The 27,475-nt window shown below is 34.6% G+C and overlaps 2 protein-coding genes across 2 annotated transcripts; one reads left to right on the forward strand and one right to left on the reverse strand.

Annotated features, from left to right (window-relative positions):
• Positions 1-2,698: 2,698 nt before the first annotated feature.
• LOC132547823 (pterin-4-alpha-carbinolamine dehydratase-like) lies at positions 2,699-6,987 on the reverse strand. Its single transcript, XM_060211625.1, has 4 exons — positions 6,875-6,987; positions 6,044-6,181; positions 5,840-5,920; positions 2,699-4,982 (listed from the first exon to the last, which is right to left on the reverse strand). The coding sequence occupies exons 1-4, from the start codon at positions 6,953-6,955 to the stop codon at positions 4,890-4,892; spliced, it is 393 nt and encodes a 130-aa protein (XP_060067608.1). The 5' UTR covers positions 6,956-6,987; the 3' UTR covers positions 2,699-4,889.
• A 333-nt stretch (positions 6,988-7,320) lies between these two features.
• On the forward strand, positions 7,321-27,420 carry LOC132547826 (integrator complex subunit 10-like). The gene is made up of 17 exons (XM_060211628.1): positions 7,321-7,512; positions 8,667-8,734; positions 9,585-9,688; positions 10,337-10,476; positions 10,945-11,026; positions 11,578-11,730; positions 12,097-12,262; positions 13,196-13,350; positions 13,603-13,675; positions 16,673-16,821; positions 17,363-17,445; positions 18,411-18,476; positions 22,844-22,897; positions 23,356-23,526; positions 24,203-24,368; positions 24,835-24,931; positions 26,955-27,420. The coding sequence occupies exons 1-17, from the start codon at positions 7,372-7,374 to the stop codon at positions 27,106-27,108; spliced, it is 2,022 nt and encodes a 673-aa protein (XP_060067611.1). The 5' UTR covers positions 7,321-7,371; the 3' UTR covers positions 27,109-27,420.
• The last annotated feature ends 55 nt before the right edge of the window (positions 27,421-27,475 follow it).

Genomic DNA, 27,475 nt, shown 5'->3' on the forward strand with positions numbered 1-27,475 from the left:
CTGAGTCTTTATTCAGAGAGCTTGGACCTTTGGGTCTGTCTTAAAATTGAATCATCATTCACAAAGCTTGGACCTTTGGGTCTGTCTTAAAATTGAATCATCATTCACAGAGCTTGGACCTTTGGGTCTGTCTTAAAACTGAGTCTTCATTCACAGAGTTTGGACCTTTGGGTCTGTCATTCACAAACCTTTGGGTCTGTCTTGAAACTGAATCATCATTCACATAGCTTGGACCTTTTGGTCTGTCTTAAAATTGAATCATCATTCACAGAGCTTGGTCCTTTGGGTCTGTCTTAAAATTTTAATCATCATTCACAGAGCTTGGACTTTTGGGTCTGTCTTAAAACTGAATCATCATTCACAGAGCTTGGACTTTTGGGTCTGTCTTACTGGGTCTGTCTTAAAACTGAGTATTCATTTACAGAGCTTGGACCTTTGGGTCTGTCTTAAAATTGAATCATCATTCACAGAGCTTGGACCTTTGGGTCTGTCTTAAAATTGAATCATCATTCACAGAGCTTGGACCTTTGGGTCTGTCTTAAAATTGAATCATCATTCACAGAGCTTGGTCCTTTGGGTCTGTCTTAAAATTTTAATCATCATTCACAGAGCTTGGACCTTTGGGTCTGTCTTAAAATTGAATCATCATTCACAGAGCTTGGACTTTTGGGTCTGTCTTACTGGGTCTGTCTTAAAACTGAGTATTCATTTACAGAGCTTGGACCTTTGGGTCTGTCTTAAAATTGAATCATCATTCACAAAGCTTGGACCTTTGGGTCTGTCTTAAAACTGAATCATCATTCAAAGAGCTTGGACCTTTGGGTCTGTCTTAAAATTGAATCATCATTCACAGAGCTTGGACTTTTGGGTCTGTCTTAAAACTGAGTATTCATTTACAGAAACCTTTGGGTCTGTCTTAAAATTGAATCATCATTTAAAACTGAGTATTCATTCACAGAGCTTGGACCTTTGGGTCTGTCTTAAAATCATTGAGCTTGGACCTTTGGGTCTGTCTTCATTCACAGAGCTTGGACCTTTGGGTCTGTCTTAAAACTGAATCGTCATTCACAGAGCTTGGACCTTTGGGTCTGTCTTAAAATTGAATCATCATTCACAGAGCTTGGTCCTTTGGGTCTGTCTTAAAATTGAGTCTTCATTCACAGAGCTTGGACCTTTGGGTCTGTCTTAAAACTGAATCATCATTCACAGAGCTTGGACCTTTGGGTCTGTCTTAAAATTGAATCATCATTCACAGAGCTTGGACTTTTGGGTCTGTCTTAAAACTGAGTATTCATTTACAGAGCTTGGACCTTTGGGTCTGTCTTAAAATTGAATCATCATTCACAGAGCTTGGACCTTTGGGTCTGTCTTAAAATTGAATCATCATTCACAGAGCTTGGACCTTTGGGTCTGTCTTAAAACTGAGTATTCATTTACAGAGCTTGGACCTTTGGGTCTGTCTTAAAATTGAATCATCATTCACAGAGCTTGGACCTTTGGGTCTGTCTTACTGGGTCTGTCTTAAAACCGAGTCTTCATTCACAGTGCTTGAACCTTTGGGTCTGTCTTGAAACTGAATCATCATTCACATAGCTTGGACCTTTTGGTCTGTCTTAAAATTGAATCATCATTCACAGAGCTTGGTCCTTTGGGTCTGTCTTAAAACTGAATCGTCATTCACAGAGCTTGGACCTTTGGGTCTGTCTTAAAATTGAATCATCATTCACAGAGCTTGGACCTTTGGGTCTGTCTTAAAATTGAATCATCATTCACAGAGCTTGGACTTTTGGGTCTGTCTTACTGGGTCTGTCTTAAAACTGAGTATTCATTTACAGAGCTTGGACCTTTGGGTCTGTCTTAAAATTGAATCATCATTCACAGAGCTTGGACTTTTGGGTCTGTCTTAAAATTGAATCATCATTCACAGAGCTTGGACTTTTGGGTCTGTCTTAAAACTGAGTATTCATTTACAGAGCTTGGACCTTTGGGTCTGTCTTAAAATTGAATCATCATTCACAGAGCTTGGTCCTTTGGGTCTGTCTTAAAATTGAATCATCATTCACAGAGCTTGGACTTTTGGGTCTGTCTTAAAACTGAGTATTCATTTACAGAGCTTGGACTTTTGGGTCGGTCTTAAAACTGAGTATTCATTTACAGAGCTTGGACCTTTGGGTCTGTCTTAAAATTGAATCATCATTCACAGAGCTTGGACCTTTGGGTCTGTCTTAAAACCGAGTCTTCATTCACAGTGCTTGAACCTTTGGGTCTGTCTTGAAACTGAGTTGTCATTCATAGAGCTTGAACCTTTGGGTCTGTCTTAAAACTGAGTTGTCATTCACAGAGCTTGAACCTTTTGGTCGGTCTTACTGGGTCTGTCTTAAAACTGAGTTGTCATTCATAGAGCTTGAACCTTTTGGTCGGTCTTACTGGGTCTGTCTTAAAACTGAGTTATCATTCATAGACCTTGAACCTTTGGGTCTGTCTTAAAACTGAATCGCCATTCACAGAGCTTGGACCTTTGGGTCTGTCTTAAAACTGAGTCGTCATTCACAGAGCTTAACCCTTACACCAATAACATTTGTATGTCATCCACCTCATGGTTATTAACATGGAAAGACAGCAAATCAAAAACTTTGAAGAATTGTATATGATCTTATCAGCATGTTTTTTTTTTTTGAAGAAAAAGGCGAACAAGAAATATTGATATCTCAGTTTATTTCACAACACATTTGGTATATGTAATACTGTGATTATATATAAATGCTTCCCAAAAAGACAGCAGTCGCAAAATACATCTTAATGAAGGATCTAATACAAAAAGTACTCTTGTCCTCATGTGAAGAATCCTTTGTAATAATTTTTTCAAGTACTTGTACTGAAAAAAAAATATTTGTTCATTAAATGGGAATGATTCTTTGTGAAAAGTTTTAATGCCCACAACGGTGCTGACTGACTGATACAAAAACTTTATTCATGAAAAGATATTTATATAAAGGTTTTCATGCAATACCAGTGGAAGATATATTAAGCATAAATTACTGATGAAGTATCTAATTATTGGGTTTTAAAACTGAAAAATTTCTCATACCTCAGTATCCAGTTTCAGAAATGAAGTTTTCTGGAGACTGTCTTTTTTCCCAGTCCCTATCATTTTAACTGCTTCTATGTTGGATCATATCCTTAATCACAATAATACAAATTTTAGACTTCACTATCATTAATACTACTAACTTTGTTATACTGTATAAAAATATCTACAAACAATAGGACTAGTTTTCACACAAGAAATTAAAAAAAAAATTTATAAAATGATGTTAAGGCAGCACTTGTCTGGCAGTACCTGCTGTGATGACAGCATTTTGGCACAGTATAATAATTTCATAATTTAAATACATGTTGAAATGATGTTTCAACATAACTCGAAGTATAATTATACAATGGCAATTACATAAATAATGTGATTTTTTTTTTATCACCATCTGTAATTATCGCAAAAAAATTTGTAGAAATATTCATAATTGATTAAAAAAACAAGTTGTACACAAATATAAGATGATCCTGGTACTAGTCATGATACACTGTTACTGCTCGGCTAGAGAGAAATTCTCTTAAGCTCAATCAGTTGATTGTAAGACTAGTGAGCCAGAGGTCCCAGGTTCAAAGCCTAGCAGAGAAATAGATAATGACCTCTGTTACATACATTCCTAGGTCAAAGTTTCACCGATAAATATTTTATCCAGAGTTAATAAGAAATTAATTGTGTCAGATTTTTTAAATACAGTTTAGGTAACCTTATCAGGGTTAACTGTTTATGTTTTAAAGTGATCACCAGTGGTCTTCTCAGTGCAGATTCCGAACACATAAACAGAGGTAAAAAATAAGCTCAACAAAGGTACAGCAGAGAGTATATAAAGGGTTCACCAATATCCTAAAATCGTAACAAACAACTCTGATTAGTAACAAAAAAAAATATGAGAACATACACTGTTCACACACCTACTTTCTACAGATTTACAAACACACAAATGTTGGTTAAACATGACCCATTCCTAATACCTTAAATCATTTTTCATAATTATTGGAATGTACAGAGCATTGTATGTCACAATAGTGATACAGAAGGCAGGGGGAAAATTGTGGGCCAGTTGCCTCAGACCGTAAAACATGATGGCTGGAAAAAAAAAGTTGTAACATCCATGATTGAAATGCCATGTTGTCTAACACTAGGTAAAGTAACAGGAGTTGATATGATGTAAAAATCTGTTGTTCACAGAGATAGACAGGTAGATATTGACCAGCTAGAAAAATATGATTTCAGGTGATGGAAAATGCTACAATATACTAAAGTCTACAGGGATAGACATTGCAATGTGAGCAGGTAGACAGACCAGACCCGCTCATTCCAACCTCCACACAACCCTATAAACTTAAGACTTTTGGCTCTCCTTGAGAGGACTGTCGGGACTTTGTGGATCAACTACAGCCCTGAGTAGATTTCGGACACTGTGGCGTGCCCCCATTCTTCCTACAGCCCGGAGTAGGCCTGTGAATAAGATCATTTTAATATCCCCATCAAAGTTACATCTCAATCAGACTTTCTAATGAATTTAGTTTTAATATTTGGGAAGTTCAGTTAGGAAAAATATTTAGGAATGTTGTTAAATGAATCATTGAAAGCTGTGCTTTTATTTCTAAATAAGTTCTTTGGTATTTGGGAGACAAAATATGAACTGAAGTTCAAAATTCTACGGACATCTATGAGTAGGAATTTTTCTGACTTAAATGATTTTTCAGTTTAGACAATTATTCATCAGTTAATTAATAACACAGCATCATGATCATTTCCTGAGGTGTTCCAGCCCACTGTCGTCTGACAAAATCTGTCACATCTATTTGCCCACAGCCGTCTCCATGAAACTGGCCAGTTTGACGTCCCGTGTTGACAGACCTCCAACATCATGAGTGCTTAGGGTTACTTGGACCTGGAAGATAACAATCAACAAATACATTTGTTACTTGTGGATATAATCTTGGTGATTTTTTTTAGATGTACAATGTCATTTTATTGTAGGCCTGGTATATATTTAAAATGAAGGAGTAATGAGAAACACCCAGCCCCAATGCAGTTTAAAATAGTGACTTTTTGGTCTTTAGTAGGACACTGTACTGCTTGACTAGAGGGAATTTTCCACTAGCCTAGGCTAGTAACAACACCACTCAAGTTAAATGTCTCCAAATATTGCAGTAAGCATTTGTGTATTCTCCTGTAGTCTATACCCTTGGATTGGTCAACAGCATCAAATTTGAACTAAAAAGAACTAATGAAAAACACCTTGCTCCATCTAAGATATGAAATAGCGAACTTTCAGTCTCTAGTCAGACACTCTTCTGCTTGATTAAATGGAAATTCCCACTGGGTGAGGTTACTAACCAATTTTAGTAAACCAGAGATCACCCTGATGTAAGTAAATTGATGACAGCTATAAACAGTGTTTGTTTTTAAAGTGATGGTCCCTAATTGTAATCACAGAATAATGTTTGGTATGTATAGTGACTGCCTGAGGGTGCAGACAGACAACTACCTGAGCACCGCCATCTGCCCCACGGCCCCATTTATCTGTGACATGAGCCTCATGCCTGAGGTGATAGCAGGTATTGAGATAAATTCACCCCTTGCATACATAATGAATTCAGTGCAAAGGTGCCTGGCTGAGACAAACTTTTTATATACTGACATCTAGTTCCCACAGAAGACAAAATCTCTGATTTCTAGTTCAATCCACAGAAGAAACCTTGGAATAACAGAAGAAAACCACAGCTTTTGTAACTTTTAGCTCACCTTGTTATAAACATTGAACCACTCTGGATGATGGTCCATCTTGTCAGCTAGAAGTGCTACTCTTGTCATAAACCCAAATGCCTACAATGAGAGGACAACAAGTTTATACAAAGACAACAACAATTATCGCAACAAGACAAATTTTACAAACTGTGTTAACTGAAATTCTGCTGATCGATTCAAACTCATTAAGGATATGATTACCTCATTGAAGTCTTTAAATAAAAATTCCTTATAGATCGCATCTCGTCCTTCTACCTCGTTCCACCCAGCAGCCTTCAAGGGAGATAACAAATCTTGTCTCTCTGCATCAGACAACTTTGCTCTTTTAGCTTCGGAGGCCTGAAAACATAAAAAAATGATTAATGAAATTATAATCTACTATTGACTGTGACAGCAACATGTAAAACAAAACAGGTTTCTTTTGGCTCCTAAACCAGACATTTTTAGGAACAGATCCAAAGTAAAACAGTGAAATCCTACACTTGGCAAAGGTGACTTTTTTCTAACTTAACATGGTAAATTATTGGAGAATAAACAATTTTGTAAAATACAGATGCTTACTTTCAGAAAAAAAACATGAATTTGTTTTTTTAAGACCGCTACTTGGGTTGTTATTTTTAGCATTTTAGAAAATATGCATCTGTCATAAAAATTGTTATTGGCAGGATCCTTACGATTTTAAGCTACATAGAGAAATGTCATGCTAAAATGAAACAGTGTTGATTACGAAGTGGTCGTAATACTGGTTTTAAGTGAGATTTTGCAGTCTGCTTGTGACAAAATACATATGTAGACAACAAAGATTTGCATATAGATAGCACTGGTAATTAGAATGTGTCAATGATCGTGGTGTTTTATCGTACAGAAGTCAGAAATGTACCTGACATAACTTAATTAACAAAGCAATCAATTATGTGAACACGTGTGTTTTGGACGGTAGGTTAACATCCTAACTACATGGATAACTGCAAGCATTTCGGCGCATATTTCGCTGTTATGCAGATTTAACATTCTTTAAACGCAGAGTGTTACCATTTTAGCAAAATATCTTGATGTAAGTGCAGTGCTGCGATACAATATCTGCCGTCCAAAAACTGTACTAATACCAATCATTTATGTGAAAACAATCGATTTTCAGCTCAAGCACCTTGCCGGTTGGTACAGACTAAATCGCAAACTAAATATGGAGTTTGGACATATCCGGATATTTAAAATATTTGGTTACACAAAGATGCAAATATCTAAAGTAACTATGTAATTGTAATATTTCCTTAACACATGTATATGCTCAGAAAGAAAATAAAAGTAATGTATGTTAAAGCTTTCTTATGAAAATAGGTTATGTTGATACAAGTATCCGGAAATTCCTCAACGCTCATTTTTAAAATTACAATCTAATACTTACTTCCGCTATGGAAAGTTTATTTTTCTTCACTGAAGAGTTCTTGCAAAGAACTGAACCGATTGAACAGTCGTGAAAGAAAATTTAATGTCGATATTTTTCCTCGGTATTAGATCCTAGCTTTAATATGGCAGCTGTATGTCAGAAACTTTCTGACGAAGACTGGCTCGTTTCCCGTGCACGATCATGCATGAAAACAGACCCATTCGCAGCTAAAGCATGGATGATTACAGCAAGAACGTTGTTCCCGCAAAACTTTTCAATTCAGGTAAAAACGAATTAATCAGTGTTAACATGTTGTCTTCCATCAATCGTGACTGTAAAACAACTCGACACAGTACATATTTATTGTGTGTGATAGTTGTCGAAGTTTTCCAAGGACCTATGACATCAATATCTGACGTTGACTTTTTAAAAAAGTTATACATTAGTAGTTACTGAACGCAGGCCTTATGCCTCTATTTCAGGTCCGAAACCTTGTCACAATTCATTAGTTTAATGTTGTCACTTCTGGTTTAAATAAAGATGTTATATGTTCTATCCACACTTTTCTAATATTTATCAAGCATGTTTTCAAATGAGTTTAAAGTTGGCGCCTGTACTATATAATCTGGTAGAGAGTTCCAATCATTTACCACCCTTTGAGAGAAAGAAAACTTCCTGAGATCCAGACGTGATCCAAATTTTTCCAGGCTGTAAGAATTGCCTCTTGTTATTTTGTTCTGAACTCTGCTGATTAAATTTGCAGATCCTTCGTTGTAATACAATCCTCATAAGATCTTGAAAACCTCAATCATGTCCCCACGGTCCGTCTGTACTTTAATGATGGTAATTTTAGTCTTATCATTCTCTCAACATATGTTAATTCTTTCATTCCTGATAAAAGTTTCATTGCTCTTCTTTGTACATTCTCTAATAAGTTAATATCCTGTGTATGATGCGGGTGCCAAATACTAGCTCCATACTCCAAGTGCAGTCTTACTAACGCTTTATATAGTAAACAGAATGATCGTTCATCCAGGTATGTATAAGTTGTGTCTGTGGATATTTTCAAGAAAATCCTGCGCCAGTGATGGCCCTGTGACATTTCTTCCGGATCCCGCTACCCGGTATCCGTGCCATGCTATTAGTCGTTGCTTCTCTGTTTCCTGTCTCAATAAAGGTTACTATGTCCCTACTTACTGGTGCAGTTGCGAAATATGTATCATTGTATTTTAATACTGGAGCTGATGTTTTACTGGTCAGTTTAATTTGCCAGGTTTATTTGTACATGATCATTACTGAGTTGATATGTTCTGTTTTGTCGATGGCTATATATACAACATGCCACAGATCTCGGGAACATCTTGATCAGACATGCCATCTGAATTTGTACGATATTATTATAGTATTAGGTTTTAGTGCTGTGTTTTTTAATTTCAGTTTGAGGCATATAATCTGGAAAAGGTCGGTAAAAATATCAAAGAAGCTGCCAAGTTATTGGAAGAAATGTAAGTTAATTTATTACCTTTAAAATAATGTAAAAGTTGTATTAAGATTATTTTGCACTTTTACCATACATACCAGTGGTCAGAAGCATCCTTGGGAGAAAGGGACTCAATTTTGTATAACTGGGGTGTCTCTCCTGTGATGGTTGGGTGGTGCAGTGATAACACACTCACCTTTTACCTAACTGTTTGGGGTTCAATTCCCAGAACGGACGTGAAAAGCTAAGTGTTCACATGTCCAAACATGTGGGTTTTCCCTGGGTACTCCAGTTTCCTCCTGCAATAAGACCCTTTGTGCACTTACATCCAGGCCAACAAGTCTGATTAATATGAATTGAAATAACTTGTTTGACAAATGTTGTAAAATTGATCAAGTTTATATTTATTGTTAATTCACCTCCTCAATCTGACGAATCTAGCTTATGGTCGATAGTAAGCCTGCCAATTACTGTTGTTATTATTTAATTTCACAGGACAAGTATTTCGCAGTTGTCTTGGGTTGGGCAAGTTCACAGGGAACAAATTTCAGCCATGTTTATAAATTGGTATCCAATACGGAGATGATAACGTAATTTTTGTATTTTTTTTTTCAAAAAAAATTTGATTTCCTTTGGGAAGGTTTTCTAAGTATTTAAGTTTGCATTATCATAAATGGCTGTAAATATTGATTGTTGTTCATTAATTCCATCAATGGTTCTGTCTTTTTTTCTTAATATTATGAATATGAAGTAAAACATGATAACAAGTTTCACTGACAAGAGGAACTTTTAAACATCTGTAATTAAATAGTCCATGTTAATCTTATGTAACTGTGACACTGATGTAAAGATTTGAGGTTTTGTTTTGTCCTCAGGTTTGTGGCATTTCCTGGAGAAAGTCGTCTGTGGGCAGAAGTTCAAGCCATTCTGGGCGTGCTTCAGTCAGAAACTTCAGATAACCGCAACAGTTTTCTGACAGGTATAAGATAACGTACTGTTGCCTTTTGAATGATATAGATGTGTTTGTTGATTTTGAGCAAAACAGGAGTAAGATGTCAAACGTTCACATTCTTGTTCTTGAAAGTAGGTCAAAATGAATTAGGAAGCAAATATAACATAGACCATATTTTAAATGATATTTTATATTTAATAATAGAAAACAAATATCTAATATGGGTATGTTGGAATATTTGTATGGCATTTCGTTTCTATGAATCTAGCAGACAAAAGTGAAATTTGTTGGTCAGAATAGATATCTTAACCTGGTATATACAGTAATATGACAACTGTGACATGGAGTTTTAACCATTAGAATGACCATAGTATGTACAGTAGTAAGAATGGCTGGACCATCTTTTATTTATGCTTTTGGTAAAGACATCCTCTTTCAGAATAAATTACCTCCAAAAATCTAAGATGACGGACACACATACTTCTCGTGAACAGGGGGATTGCCCGCAAATAAGCCCCCTCCCCTCTTTTGACAAGTCTTTTTGAACTGGGTGGGGGGCTTATTTGCGGTAAAATACGGTACATAAAAAAACAGAAACAGGTATGTCAAAAATGTTTTATAAGTTTATAGACATCCAAAGGATAATTTGTTTTGTGTTTTGTTGCCTATTTACAGAAATCTTTGCAGCCATTTCCACACATTCTCAGTGTGAGATGTTATTACACGTGGCAGACAAGATGAGTGACACCCTGGAGCAGTGTCGCCTATTACTTCTGGCTATGAGGAAGTTTGCTAGTCTAGTGGATGAACATGGGGTACGCTCTTACCTTAATGTATTAGTATATTTAGTTCTCATAGGCAAGCTTATAAACAGGCATGGGAATATCAAAATATTAGTATGAACAAAACTCAAAGGGAGCTAGGGCTCTTAAAGCTTGGGGAAATGTGCAAGGGGCCAACATACTAGTTATGAGAGTCAGGAGAAGGGTCATAAGACAATGAAATAACATTTTGTTTTGTCATTCTATTCAATAACTAAAAAAAAAAAAATACTTTTTTTGTTGTTTTCTTTTTGTAGATGGATGTAGATCAATAAATGAATTTTAAAAGTTTATTGACTTAAGAATTCATGTATGAAAAGTTCCCACAAAAAATCAACAAAAATAAACTGGCCATGAAAAATGTTGTTTTTACAGTAATTGTCATTATATCAGAAATACAATATGATATAGATGTAGAGATGATAAGGCTGTTTATATTAAAAATTTGTATCTGTTGTACAGTTAACACTGATTGAGAAGTTACAGCGAGCGGAGAAGAAGGCTGGGTATGCAACTGCTGTGAACTGTTATAGAAAGCTTTTCAGTGAGTAATTATTTTCACAGATTTATTGCATTACAACATAATGCTAAGTAGAGTGGATGGTTTTTAAGCTGCTAAGCCGAGTGGAGGGTTGTTAAACTGCTAATTAGAGTGGAGGGTTGTTAAACTGCTAGTTAGAGTGGAGGGCTGTTAAGCTGCTGAGCAGAGGGGACGGTTGTTAAGCTGGTGAATGGAGTGGAGGGTTTTTAAGCTGCTAAGCAGAGTGGAGGGTTGTTCAGCTGCCAAGCTGAGTGGATGGTTGTTAATTGGCTATGTAGAATGGAGTGTTGTCACTTCTATTCTCAAGCTTGAAACAGAAATGATATGAACAGGTAGAGGGACTGATCTTTCTTAGGGCTGGAGTCAGTGCAAATAGGTGTAATTAGGTAATGTTGGTTTAAACAACTTCTTTTGTTGAACTAAACAATTAATCTTTTAGTAGATGAAGTTTTATCTTAATTTAGAAATACTTGATAATTTTTTGGTATACTGTGTTGCATTCAAGTACAATGTTTGGTGTTTTGTTATATCTCACAATCTGTTCGGGATTTCAGTATGTGATGTGCTACCATTGGTCCTGCAGAAGGTCAAAAAGATGGACGTCCCTCAGAGACAGCTGTATAAATGGCTACAGCAGGCTATTGAGTTCTATGTGATGTTTATAACACAGGCTCCATGTCTACCTTCTAGCCAGCCTCCATCACCAGGTGATAAAATTATATATTCTCAAATGCATCTGATCTGTTACCCCAATATCAACCCAACAGCTGTCTCCACATTTGCTTTTCACCTATTACAACACTACTAGACAACCAGTGTTGTGATGAGACTGTAATAATAATTTTTGTGTTGTGATGTCATGATGCTCTCATCAGTCCTTGCTGTTAAAACTAATGGTAATGAAGGTTGTACTCAATACTGTATGATTTTCATTCATTAATGCTTCTCTGGGAGATCTTCTGGCACTTGAGACTATGTCGATAACAATAACACAGTCAGAAAATACTTTTATATTTATATCAAGCAAACCTCCCCTGCCAAGCTAAATCACAGTTAATTTTTTGTCTGTTTAGATCAGGTTTCCCCCACAAAGAAAGGCAAGCGATTTGTGTTGATTCCTGGACTCTACGACCGTGAGAGTCAAGTCATTGATCCCTGGGGAAGTCTACTGAAACTTCTAGTCCTGATTGGTCAACATCTAGACTGGGAGATAGACTCGGACCTTTTCACACAGACTAGGTAAGTTTAGTCAAAATCTAGACTGGGAGATAGACTTCAAACCTTTTCACACAGACTAGGTAAGTTTAGTCAAAATCTAGACTGGGAGATAGACTCGGACCTTTTCACACAGACTAGGTACGTTTAGTCAAAATCTGGACTGGGAGTTAGACTCGCACCTTTTCACACAGACTAGGTAAGTTTAGTCAAAATCTAGACTACATAACTTCAGGTAAAGATGTGATGACTTACATAACTTCAGGTAAAGATCTGATGACCTACATAACCTCCGGTAAAGATCTGATGACCTACATAACCTCAGGTAAATATCTGATGACCTACATAACTTCAGGTAAAGATCTGATGACCTACATAACCTCTGGTAAAGATCTGATGACCTACATAACCTCAGGTAAATATCTGATGACCTACATAACCTCCGGTAAAGATTGTGGTTTAATTCTCCCTACCAAAAGCAATTTGTGTTTCCCAGGAAGTTGAGAAATAGATTTCTGACTCTCTGCCGATGTAGTTGTCTCCTGAGGCAGTAAATTTACCTGTGGCCTTGGAGGTCAAGGGGTTAAGGCACCTGACTGTCTTTATCACTAGCCTTCTACATCTGGGTGACTGATTTTAGGCCTGTGTGGGGCAGCCACCAAGTACTAGTTGCAGGTTGGTGGTTTTCCTCAGAGAACTCTGTCTTTCCTCCACCACCCAATCATGGTACATCCTGAAATAACCCTGGTTGTTAATAGGACTTCAGCAACAACAAACCAAATCAATATAATTTTACCCACATTGTCCTGGATATCATTCAGCCAGCATCCTATATGTTGTTCTTTGAGGTAGCCTCTGCAAGGAGACTCCTCCTCATAATGACTCTGACTTTTCACAGTATGATAAACCAACCAAACAGTTCTCCAGAAATCACTGTAGGCCTGATATTTGTTACAGGGATCAACAGTGGCAGTATGTGTTTAATGTCTACAACAGAGCTAAACAGATCCAGGGCAGTCCCTACACCAAACAGATTGTGTATGTCACCACTGTGCTCTTCCTCGAGTGTTTATACACCTACGTCAGCAGTGTCGATCCCGACGCTTTTGTAGGTATGTTGGACAAGCTTGATTTTGGAGTACAAGCTGTTATTTCAAAGTGCTTTTTGTGCTCTTTGCTCAAATAAAGTGACAATGCCATCTACTGTAAGCTGTTCCAGTAAAACATTTATCCCTCCCCAGGACTCTAGGGTTTGTTCATGAATTATCTTAAACCTTTCAGGTAAGTCACATTGATCAAATGTTCCTGTAAACTGCATGTGTTTTACTGTTTAGTCATGATTCTTATATAAAGATTTATTACAGGTGGAGCCACTGTTCATGGACCTCTGGTCCTTATAGAAGGATTCAGCAATGACTTATTAGACAACCCTTCTCCGTAAGTAAACATAATTTGTAAGTAAACATAATCCATACATAAACATGATCTGTAAGTAAACATGATCTGTAAGTAAACATTATCTGTAAGTAAACGTGATCTGTAAGTAAACATGATCTGTATGTAAACATGATCTATAAGTAAACATGATCTGTAAGTAAACATGATCTGTAAGTAAACATGATCTGTAAGTAAACATGATCTGTAAGTAAACATGATCTGTAAGTAAACAGGATCTGTAAGTAAACATGATCTGTAAGTAAACATGATCTGTAAGTAAACATTATCTGTAAGTAAACATGATCTGTAAGTAAACATGATCTGTAAGTAAACATGATCTGTAAGTAAACATGATCTGTAAGTAAACATGATCTGTAAGTAAACATAATACATAAGTAAACATGATCTGTAAGTAAACATGATCTGTAAGTAAACATGATCTGTAAGTAAACATGATCTGTAAGTAAACATGATCTGTAAGTAAACATGATCTGTAAGTAAACAGGATCTGTAAGTAAACATGATCTGTATGTAAACATGATCTGTAAGTAAACATAATACATAAGTAAACATGATCTGTAAGTAAACATAATACATAAGTAAACATGATCTGTAAGTAAACAGGATCTGTAAGTAAACATGATCTGTAAGTAAACATGATCTGTAAGTAAACAGGATCTATAAGTAAACATGATCTGTAAGTAAACATGATCTGTAAGTAAACATAATACATAAGTTAACATGATCTGTAAGTAAACATGATCTGTAAGTTAACATGATCTGTAAGTAAACATGATCTGTAAGTAAACAGGATCTGTAAGTAAACATGATCTATAAGTAAACATAATACATAAGTAAACATGATCTGTAAGTAAACAGGATCTGTAAGTAAACATGATCTGTAAGTAAACATAATCTGTAAGTAAACAGGATCTATAAGTAAACATAAGTAAACATGATCTGTAAGTAAACATGATACTGTAAGTAAACATGATCTGTAAGTAAACATGATCTGTAAGTAAACATGATCTGTAAGTAAACATAATACAGAAGTAAACATGATCTGTAAGTAAACATAATACAGAAGTAAACATTATCTGTAAGTAAACATGATCTGTAAGTAAACGTGATCTGTAAGTAAACATGATCTGTAAGTAAACATGATCTGTAAGTTAACATGATCTGTAAGTAAACATAATACAGAAGTAAACATGATCTGTAAGTTAACATGATCTGTAAGTAAACATGATCTGTATGTAAACATGATACGTAAGTAAACATGATCTGTAAGTAAACATGATACGTAAGTAAACATGATCTGTATGTAAACATGATCTGTAAGTAAACATGATCTGTAAGTAAACATGATACGTAAGTAAACATGATCTGTAAGTAAACATGATACGTAAGTTAACATGATCTGTAAGTAAACATGATCTGTATGTAAACATGATCTATAAGTAAACATGATCTGTAAGTAAACATGATACATAAGTAAACAGGATCTGTATGTAAACATGATCTGTAAGTAAACATGATACGTAAGTAAACATGATACATAAGTAAACATGATCTGCAAGTAAACATTTTTGTATAGAAAAACAGTAAAGGTGTGGCAGATACAAAACCTCTCTTGTGGCATTTACATCGAGGCTGATGTATAACTAAGATTACTTGAAATTTCTTTTTATTGTGCAGTCAAATCATAGTGCCATTTATCATGCTTTGTCAAATTGGAGAACTGATGAATTTGTTCTTTCTAACCATTGCTACGTAAACAACATTCAGAATTGTAGTAAGTGGAGTCATATTTTGGAGCATTGACCTGACCTGCATGAAAAATGCTAAAATAATATTTTCACTAAAATAATGTATGTTTCATACTGTAGATACCATGGCAACCAAACCTGGTTTGTTATTAGATCCTAGAACACAATTTGCTCTCCCTTTAATGTGTATTTATAATCTAGTAAAGTAAAGCTTGCTATTATAATTTCTCAGCAAATCCTGTAGATCTGTGACTTATCTGTCTATGACACAAGGTGTGTCAAACATACAGAACAGTGTTACTCTTTTACCATTGTAATGCCACTTTAAACAGAGACTCTGTAACACATCAGAAATCCTTTAACTGATTTCATCGATCTTGTATGGAAAAAAAATCCTCACAAAAATAGGGGGCTATTCCAGTAAAATATCTATCCCTCCCCAAGGCTTCAGGTTTTGTTTAGAGCTATTACAGTAAAACATCTATTCCACCCCAGGACTCTAGGGTTTGTTTATAGCTGTTACAGTAAAACATCTATTCCACCCCAGGACTCTAGGGTTTGTTTATAGCTGTTACAGTAAAACATCTATTCCACCCCAGGACTCTAGGGTTTGTTTATAGCTGTTACAGTAAAACATCTATTCCACCACAGGACTCTAGGGTTTGTTTATAGCTGTTACAGTAAAACATCTATTCCACCACAGGACTCTAGGGTTTGTTTATAGCTGTTACAGTAAAACATCTATCCGTCCCGAAGACTCCAGGTTATGTTTAGGACTATTCCAGTAAAACATCTATCCTACCCCAGGACACCAGGTTATGTTTAGGACTATTCCAGTAAAACATCTATCCTACCCCAGGACTCCAGGTTATGTTTAGGACTATTCCAGTAAAACATTTATCCCTCCCCAGGACTCTAGGGTTTGTTTATAGCTGTTCCAGTAAATCATCTACTTAATCAAGGACTCCAGGTTTTGTTTTGGGCTATTCCAGTAAAACTTTTATCCTGCCCAAGGAGTCCAGGATTTATTAAGGGATATTCCAATGAAACATTAAGATTTCTCGCACCCCAGGTTTTGTTTAGGGTTACCATCCATTCAAATTAATTGAAAACTTAAGAAAAGTAATACTTAGTAGTCAGAAAACGGAAACATGTACAGACCTGAGTTATTTTTTAAATCCTTTGCGTACTGTTTTACCTAGAATGTCATCATTATGTTTTGTCACAGCTCCAAAGCGAAGAAGTCCAAAACAAGTGGATCAGCAACACATATAGTTGCAACATCTGGAGTACCAGACTCACAGAAAATTATCGAAAGCTTTCTGACAGCATTTAAATGTTATGAACTGCTGCACTCCAAACAGGAACTTCAAAGAGGTAATGTTCACTTGGCCTGGTCCTGAATATCTCTAAATATTCAAATCAATACTTTAATAAGAAGTGCAAGTGTTGGACAATACCTGTCTAATCACATGGTTTACTCCATATAAGGATTAATCACATTTATCAATATAAAAAGTGTCCCCCATTTTTGATGTATTTGCATTGTAAATCTCACCTTATACTGGTATGATTATAGAAGAAAAAATAGTAGAACTGAAAATTGTCTGTAATTCATGAATGTTCCTGCTTCCATACATAAATCTATAATGTAATTGGGTGAATTTGATTATTTTGTCAAATGTGAACTTTTACCCTTGTTACCCTTAGCAAAGACCATGTTAATATGATTAGGTGATTAAGAGGTACATGGTGATATGATACTTTGAGGTGAAGATGAACCAAAACCCATGAGAGGTTCTCAAGTTATGATATTTCAGATGGACAACACTGTAATTATGTCCCCCTCCTCCACACACCCTTAAAAAATTGCATTAGCATAAAAATATCAAGGTCGAAGATGAACTGTTTGTTACAGAGTTTGTTGGGCTGTGTGAAGTATGGAGGATGGAGACTTGGACATGGATGGCCCATTTCCAGACAGATATGTTGATGTACCAGGTATGGGTTGTACTTCAGTATAATATGTTTCTTCAGTTGAAGTATTAAAGTAAACCATTTTCAATGTTTTACTGTAAGCTGGCAATGTAAAACTTTGGTCATGTAACAGTTGAATAAACCACCCCTGTTGGAATGTTATAGACATCTGTTAAGCTTATATCATGTGATGTGTGTGAACTTGTACTGAACCTCTGTTCACCTGTTAAACTTTGGTCACGTGATGGATGAATGATCAACTCCTGTTGACTATTAACAGTTAACAAGCACCTGTTAATCTTGAGTCATGTGACAGATGCATGAACCATCTCTGTCAGCTTGTAACGCACCTGTTAAATTAGGGTCATGTGATGGATGTATGAACCAACCATCAGCTTGTAATGCACCTGTTAAATTAAGGTTGTTCGATGGATGTGTGAACCACCCATCAGCTTGTAACACACCTGTTAAATAAAGGTCATGTGATGGATGTGTGAACCGACCCTGTTGGCTTTTAGGAGATCTGTATAACTCATGTAATTCAAGTTTGAACCGCCCTGGTCACTTTTTATTTTTAAAGCAGATGATAATGACATGTTGGATACAGTTATATACTTTCCCAGGCCTTACGTATTGAGATTTTCCCCCCTTGTTTTAGAACCATGAGATATTTTATTGTTTCTGTTTTGATGTTATAGAATATTTGGTTTTAACACCATGTTATATCATTTGTTATCTGACATCGATAACAAAACTGGTGCCTCGGCAGTATATTACGGTGTGATAGCACTATAAAGTTGCCTTTAGTTCTGCACTATCATAATGAAGCTAATACCAATGTATCCCAGCATCCCTAAAACACATGCTCGCACCATCAGGAAGCTGTCCTTAAATGACCCTAGCTGTTGATAGAAACTTAAATCATAGAAACCAAACCAGGGTACTTTCCATTGTATCCAGGTTGTATATTAAAATCATGTTATTTTTAGGGAGCTTTCCAGGATGCCTTGGCCCACCTACAGTCCTGTACGCCATTGGTTAAGGACAGCATGAAGGTTAGTTGAACCATTGCCACTAACTGTACTGTAACATTAATAACATTTTCTATAGGGTGTAAGTGTCATTAATAGTAACATGTCAGCCAGTGCTGCCTTTTTTTCAATGCTGTCTGTGAATATTTATTACATAATTCATATATTTGTATTTGTTTATAAGGTAATTCAGTGTATAAGGTTATTCAGTAATTGGCATGTGTCTATTAGATAATTCAGTAATTGGCATGTGTCTATTAGATAATTCAGTAATTGGCATGTGTCTTTTGGATAATTTAATTATTAGTATTTGTGTATGAGATAATTCAGTAATTGGTATTTCTCTGTTTGATGATTCTGTAATTGGTATGTGTCTATTTGATAATTCAGTAATTGGTATGTGTCTGTTTAATGATTCAGTAATTGGTATGTGTCTGTTTGATAATTCAGTAATTGGTAGGTGTCTATTTGATAATTCAGTAATTGGTATGTGTCTATTAGATAATTTAGCAATTGTTATGTGTCTGTTTGATAATTCAGTAATTGGTATGTGTCTATTTGATAATTCAGTAATTGGTATGTGTCTATTAGATAATTCAGTAATTGGTATGTGTCTATTAGATAATTCAGTAATTGGTATGTGTCTATTTGATAATGTGTCTGTTTGATAATTCAGTAATTGGTATGTGTCTATTAGATAATTCAGTAATTGGTATGTGTCTGTTTAATGCTTCAGTAATTGGTATGTGTCTATTAGATAATTCAGTAATTGGTATGTGTCTGTTTAATGATTCAGTAATTGGTATGTGTCTATTTGATAATTCAGTAATTGTTATTTGTATTTTATATAATTCAGTAATTGGTATGTGTCTATTAGATAATTCAGTAATTGGTATGTGTCTGTTTAATGATTCAGTAATTGGTATGTGTCTGTTTAATGATTCAGTAATTGGTTTGTATCTATTTGATAATTCAGTAATTGGTATTTATGTTTTAGATAATTCAATAATTGCTAATTGTGTTTTAGATAATTCAGTAATTGGTATGTGTCTGTTTAATGATTCAGTAATTGGTATGTGTCTATTAGATAATTCAGTAATTGGTATGTGTCTTTTTGATAATTCAGTAATTGGTATGTGTCTATTAGATAATTCAGTAATTGGTATGTGTCTGTTTAATGATTCAGTAATTGGTATGTGTCTATTAGATAATTCAGTAATTGGTATGTGTCTATTAGATAATTCAGTAATTTGTATGTGCTGTTTGATAATTCAGTAATTGGTATGTGTCTATTAGATAATTAAGTAATTGGTATGTGTCTGTTTGATAATTCAGTAATTGGTATGTGTCTATTAGATAATTCAGTAATTGGTATGTGTCTATTAGATAATTCAGTAATTGGTATGTGTCTGTTTAATGATTCAGTAATTGGTATGTGTCTGTTTAATGATTCAGTAATTGGTATGTGTCTATTAGATAATTCAGTAATTGGTATGTGTCTGTTTGATGATTCTGTAATTGGTATGTGTCTATTAGATAATTCAGTAATTGGTATGTGTCTGTTTGATGATTCTGTAATTGGTATGTGTCTGTTTAATGATTCAGTAATTGGTATGTGTCTGTTTAATGATTCAGTAATTGGTATGTGTCTATTTGATAATTCAGTAATTGGTATGTGTCTGTTTAATGATTCAGTAATTGGTATGTGTCTGTTTGATAATTCAGTAATTGGTATGTGTCTGTTTAATGATTCAGTAATTGGTATGTGTCTGTTTAATGATTCAGTAATTGGTATGTGTCTGTTTAATGATTCAGTAATTGGTATGTGTCTGTTTAATGATTCAGTAATTAGTGTTTATGATTTAGGTAATTCAGTAATTGGTATGTGTCTGTTTAATGATTCAGTAATTGGTATGTGTCTGTTTAATGATTCAGTAATTGGTATGTGTCTGTTTAATGATTCAGTAATTGGTATGTGTCTGTTTAATGATTCAGTAATTGGTATGTGTCTGTTTGATGATTCAGTAATTGGTATGTGTCTGTTTAATGATTCAGTAATTGGTATGTGTCTATTTGATAATTCAGTAATTGGCATGTGTCTATTTGATAATTCAGTAATTAGTATTTGTGTTTTAGATAATTCAGTAATTGGTATGTGTCTATTAGATAATTCAGTAATTGGTATGTGTCTATTTGATAATTCAGTAATTGGTATGTGTCTATTTGATAATTCAGTAATTGGTATGTGTCTATTTGATAATTCAGCAATTGGTTTGTATCTATTTGATAATTCAGTAATTGGTATGTGTCTATTTAGATAATTCAGTATTTGGTATGTGTCTATTTGATAATTCAGTATGTATGTGTCTATTTGATAATTCAGTAATTGGTATGTTTCTATTTGATAATTCAGTAATTGGTATGTGTCTATTAGATAATTCAGTAATTGGTATTTGTGTATTTCAGTAATTGGTATTTGTGTATTAGATAATTCAGTACTTGGTATGTGTCTATTAGATAATTCAGTAATTGGTATTTGTGTATTAGATAATTAAGTAATTGGTATGCGTCTACTAGATAATTCAGTAATTGGTATGCGTCTACTAGATAATTCAGTAATTGGTATGTGTCTATTTGATAATTCAGTAATTGGTATGTGTCTATTAGATAATTCAGTAATTGGTATGTGTCTATTAGATAATTCAGTAATTGGTATGTGTCTATTTGATAATGTGTCTGTTTGATAATTCAGTAATTGGTATGTGTCTATTAGATAATTCAGTAATTGGTATGTGTCTGTTTAATGCTTCAGTAATTGGTATGTGTCTATTAGATAATTCAGTAATTGGTATGTGTCTGTTTAATGCTTCAGTAATTGGTATGTGTCTATTTGATAATTTAGTAATTGTTATTTGTATTTTATATAATTCAGTAATTGGTATGTGTCTATTAGATAATTCAGTAATTGGTATGTGTCTGTTTAATGATTCAGTAATTGGTATGTGTCTGTTTGATAATTCAGTAATTGGTATGTGTCTATTTGATAATTCAGTAATTGGTATTTATGTTTTAGATAATTCAATAATTGCTAATTGTGTTTTAGATAATTCAGTAATTGGTATGTGTCTGTTTAATGATTCAGTAATTGGTATGTGTCTATTAGATAATTCAGTAATTGGTATGTGTCTATTAGATAATTCAGTAATTGGTATGTGTCTACTAGATAATTCAGTAATTGGTATGTGTCTGTTTAATGATTCAGTAATTGGTATGTGTCTATTAGATAATTCAGTAATTGGTATGTGTCTACTAGATAATTCAGTAATTTGTATGTGTCTGTTTGATAATTCAGTAATTGGTATGTGTCTATTAGATAATTTAGTAATTGGTATGTGTCTGTTTGATAATTCAGTAATTGGTATGTGTCTACTAGATAATTCAGTAATTGGTATGTGTCTATTAGATAATTTAGTAATTGGTATGTGTCTGTTTGATAATTCAGTAATTGGTATGTGTCTATTAGATAATTCAGTAATTGGTATGTGTCTATTAGATAATTTAGTAATTGGTATGTGTCATTTTGATAATTCTCTAATTGGTATGTGTCTATTTGATAATTCAGTAATTGTTTGATATTTGTGTCTATTAGATAATTCAGTAATTGGTATGTGTCTATTAGATAATTCAGTAATTGGTATGTGTCTGTTTAATGATTCAGTAATTGGTATGTGTCTATTAGATAATTCAGTAATTGGTATGTGTCTATTAGATAATTCAGTAATTTGTATGTGTCTGTTTGATAATTCAGTAATTGATTCAGTAATTGGTATGTGTCTGTTTGATAATTCAGTAATTGTTATGTGTCTATTAGATAATTCAGTAATTGGTATGTGTCTACTAGATAATTCAGTAATTGGTATGTGTCTATTAGATAATTTAGTAATTGGTATGTGTCTGTTTGATAATTCAGTAATTGGTATGTGTCTATTAGATAATTCAGTAATTGGTATGTGTCTATTAGATAATTTAGTAATTGGTATGTGTCATTTTGATAATTCAGTAATTGGTATGTGTCTATTTGATAATTCAGTAATTGGTATGTGTCTATTAGATAATTCAGTAATTGGTATGTGTCTGTTTGATAATTCAGTAATTGGTATGTGTCTATTTGATAATTCAGTAATTGGTATGTGTCTATTAGATAATTCAGTAATTGGTATGTGTCTGTTTGATAATTCAGTAATTGGTATGTGTCTATTTGATAATTCAGTAATTGGTATGTGTCTATTTGATAATTCAGTAATTGGTATGTGTCTATTTGATAATTTAGTAATTGGTATGTGTCTTTCTGATAACTTATTTTATATGATTTACATGGTGTTTTTTTCCAGATTCGTAGTTCCCTCCAGATGGCATGTTGTTTCATGGCATTAGGGAAATACAGTGTAAGTAAAATCCAGTCCAGAGGTCAGAACACGGAGATCAGTTACATATCGACCAGAAATCATAAATACTGATAGCATGAGTACTGTTAGCCCTTAATTACTGTTAGTTCTAAAAACTGTTAGCCCTATGTGAAAGTCAATATGTAACTTAAGATGCAAATGTTTAAGTAGAATTTTGCACAGCATATCATTATTGAAAATAATTCTCGGGTAAATTTGTTAAACTTTTCTGTCAATATTCATTATTTTAAATATTGCAGTTTTATCCTACACTTTTTTTGTATTAATTTGTCAATATTTCCAACCATACTTATTGCTCTTCAGTAGAATTACAAACAATTGCTATTTCATTGTCCTGTAGTATGTCCACCCCTCTTTTCGAGCTAGAATTTGTATTCTGGCCATTGCAGGATGACAATGAAATAATTTGACTTATCATTATCAATGGTGTGTTACAGAAAGCCTGTGAGATCTTACTGGAGGTTATATCATATCTACCTGGAGGTCAAAGGTCAGATAAAAATGCTTTACCCAATGATCCTCTCTCGGGGCGCCACCTACTGTTAACTTTATGTACAGAAGAGGAGATAATTCCTTATTGTGTACAGCTTCTCTTGTCTTGTTTAAAGGTAAGGTCCCAGACAGAAAGGAAGTTTATCTGATATCATGGATCAGCTTTTATTATTTTTTTGTCTCTTCTATATGTAATGGACCATAGCTTATAAGTCCTTAGATCAATTTAATGAAACTTTGTCAAACGATGTAACATATCAAAGCCTATAATTTGACAAATCAGATATCTATGGCTGCCTTTCAGCTGCCATTGAGTCATTCAAGGGTAGTTCATGTAATGTAAGCTGCTATGTGGGATAAAACTTTTTATTGTTTCATGATATTAAACAAACAAATTGTTTAATTTTTTTTTATTAACTTCTGTACATATTATAACATAATAATATCAATTGACTTTCTTATCAAATTCATTTCTTTCCTGTTCGGGTCATCTTTGTGTTTACTGATTAGGAGTTAAAGTCCATGGAGCTTTTTTTATCTCTGATGTTAGAGAATAACAGATATTAAATGTGTCTTGTAATGAATTGACTCTTAAATATATGTTAGGGAGATGAGGCATGACAAAAGAACGGTACTTGTCTAGGAATACTCAAGGTCTAGCTAGACAGGACCAATTCTTGTATCTAAAAAAGAAGAAATGAAAACAGGAAATGGAACTCTTTTATGCCTGTATCTGTTCATTCAGTTATCTAATCTTATATTTTTATTTTGGATTTGTTTTTTTTTTTTCAGGAAAAAGCATTATCTCCCAACAAAACAGATGATACAGCCCTTGGTCACATGGTTGTTTTACTACAATATGATTGGCCTCGACAGGAGCCGTTATTTCAACAAGTCGCAAAGAAAATCAGAAGTCAAGGGTCATTTACTTACAACCTCTTCTTCAACTTTATCATCAGTATCCTTTGAGTATTTGTCGGATTATAAAACATTTTGTGTACTCGCCATTTCACTATTTTATCATAATTTTTGTTTCTACTCTTATTTGCATATTGACCCCAGATTTGATGTGTAATTGTGTTATAGGAAGGTGAAGGTGTAGTGATGTTTCATTTCCTTCTCATTAACCTTTTTTGTCAGAATTACAGCACTTGAACTTGCACGAAATTATCAACCATCACAATGTTTTAATTAAGTTCTTGGAAAGTTAATAAGTATCTTGTTTTTCTTTAATTGATTAATATCACAAATGAAGTGAAGACATGATCATCAATGAAAATTCTGTTATTTTGGTTGGACAAATTATTGAAAAGATTATTTTAAGGTAAATTGAATTTTATTGGAAACGGTTGATGTGCGTGTCATCATTATTAACTGAAATATTTTGATAGAATATTTTTTGGTATACATCCTTAACCATGTAGACATTGATATTTTGGAGGAGTTCGCATTTCTGAAAACACAAGAAGGTGGCAAAGTGTCACTGGACATACTTCCCATCAGTACAAAATCTATAGCTCAGTAAGTATATTGATGAAGGAATAGCATAGTCTACTGTACAGTAACCAGTCTGCTGTACAGTTACCAGACTACTGTACAGTTACCAGACTACTGTACAGTTACCTGTCTACTGTACAGTTACCAGTCTACTGTACAGTTACCAGACTACTGTACAGTTACCAGTCTACTGTACAGTAACCAGTCTACTATACAGTTACCAGTCTGCTATACAGTTACCAGACTACTGTACAGATACCAGTCTACTGTACAGTTACCAGACTACTGTACAGATACCAGTCTACTGTACAGTTACCAGTCTGCTATACAGTTACCAGACTACTGTACAGATACCAGTCTACTGTACAGTTACCAGTCTGCTATACAGTTACCAGACTACTGTACAGTTACCAGTCTGCTGTCTACTGTACAGTTACCAGTCTACTGTACAGTTACCAGTCTACTGTACAGTTACCAGACTACTGTACAGTTACCTGTCTACTGTACATCTACCAGACTACTGTACAGTTACCAGTGTTACCAGACTACTGTACAGTAACCAGTCTGCTATACAGTTACCAGACTGCTGTACAGTTACCAGTCTGCTGTACAGTTACTAGTGTACTGTACAGTTACCAATCTACTGTACAGTTACCAGACTACTGTACAGTTACCAGTCTGATGTACAGTTACCAGTCTGGTGTACAGTTACCAGTCTGCTGTACAGTTACCAGACTACTGTACAGTTACCAGTCTGATGTACAGTTACCAGTCTACTGTACAGTTACCAGTCTGCTGTGCAGTTACCAGTCTACTGTGCAGTTACCAGTCTAATGTACAGTTACCAGTCTACTGTACAGTTACCAGACTACTGTACAGTTACCAGACTACTGTACAGTTACCAGTCTGCTGTACAGTTACCAGACTACTGTACAGTTACCAGTCTACTGTACAGTTACCAGTCTAATGTACAGTTACCAGACCACTGTACAGTTACCAGTCTACTGTACAGTTACCAGACTACTGTACAGTTACCAGACTACTGTACAGTTACCGGTCTGCTGTACAGTTACCAGACTACTGTACAGTTACCTGTCTACTGTACATTTACCAGACTACTGTACAGTTACCAGTCTACTGTACAGTTACCTGACTACTGTACAGTTACCAGTCTACTGTACAGTTACCTGACTACTGTACAGTTACCAGTCTAATGTACAGTTACAACTCTACTGTACAGTTACCAGTCTACTGTACAGTTACCAGTCTACTGTACAGTTACCAGTCTACTGTACAGTTACCAGACTACTGTACAGTTACCTGTCTGCTGTACAGTTACCAGTCTACTGTACAGTTACCAGTACATTTACCAGTCTACTGTACAGTTACCAGTCTACTGTACAGTTACCAGTCTACTGTACAGTTACCAGACTACTGTACAGTTACCAGTCTACTGTACAGTTACCAGTCTAATGTACAGTTACCAGTCTGGTGTACAGTTACCAGTCTACTGTACAGTTACCAGTCTACTGTACAGTTACCAGTCTAATGTACAGTTACCAGTCTGGTGTACAGTTACCACTCTACTGTACAGTTACCAGTCTGGTGTACAGTTACTAGTCTACTGTACAAGTCACAGTCTATAGCTCTAAATATTAGGCGGTGGTCAGACTGAGTAGATAAACAAGTATATATGAAATGCTGTATGCATGTATGGTGAAAATATCTTTTCAATTTTCCTCATGATATTCAGTATGCATATATGCTGTATTTCGAAAATTTGTTCAAAGTCAGTTTTTTCTGATAATTTTTACTGTACAACTTGTTTGTAGTTTGTGTACTGTTTTTGTTTATATAAATTTTCTTTTTAGCTGCGGTAGAGATATATGTTTTACAAATCTCTTAGTGAGGTTGTTACACCTGACATTGAAATATTTCTTTTTATTCATTAGCAGGTTTTTTAAAACAAAAATTTGTTTTTTTCGTTTTTTGTTGAACTTGAAAACTTTATTTTGCATCCGTCAAAGATGAGGAATTTGTGTTTCAGACAGAGAACAGTGACTCGAGGTGTAAACAAAAATGTTAAAGAAGACTTTAAACATACAATGGAAAAGCAAGTGGCTCGATCGGAGGAAAATATTGATGCTCTCATCCGGAACTTTTTGTTAGAGGAAAGACAGCAGATCATCAAGAGTGTGTGACCATGTAATGATACAGAGTGATACTTCATAGTGCTGGGGTAATCATACTTCATGACAACGTCCCAAAGTGCTGGATTAACATATGTGGTGCTGCAACAATCTGGCATGAGGATGACTTCCACAATGCTGCCGGGTAATCAAGCTTATTGATTACTTTAAGAAATGGTGGTGAAGTTTGATATCACGATGAATTTCAAAAGTGCCTGGGTTTAATGTTTTACCTGTAAAGCAACTTTCAAAATCAATTGTACTTCAATGTGACAATCACAGGTTATCTCCCAATGTATCATGGTCACCCGATGATGCATAATACAATAGGATGATTGGAAGTAACCATTAAATTTCCAAAATCCAAACTTTTTTTTAT

This window comes from Ylistrum balloti, unplaced genomic scaffold, assembly GCF_031769215.1.
Source record: "Ylistrum balloti isolate Yb309-2 unplaced genomic scaffold, AGI_CSIRO_Ybal_v1 Utg369980, whole genome shotgun sequence".
Taxonomy (NCBI): domain Eukaryota; kingdom Metazoa; phylum Mollusca; class Bivalvia; order Pectinida; family Pectinidae; genus Ylistrum; species Ylistrum balloti.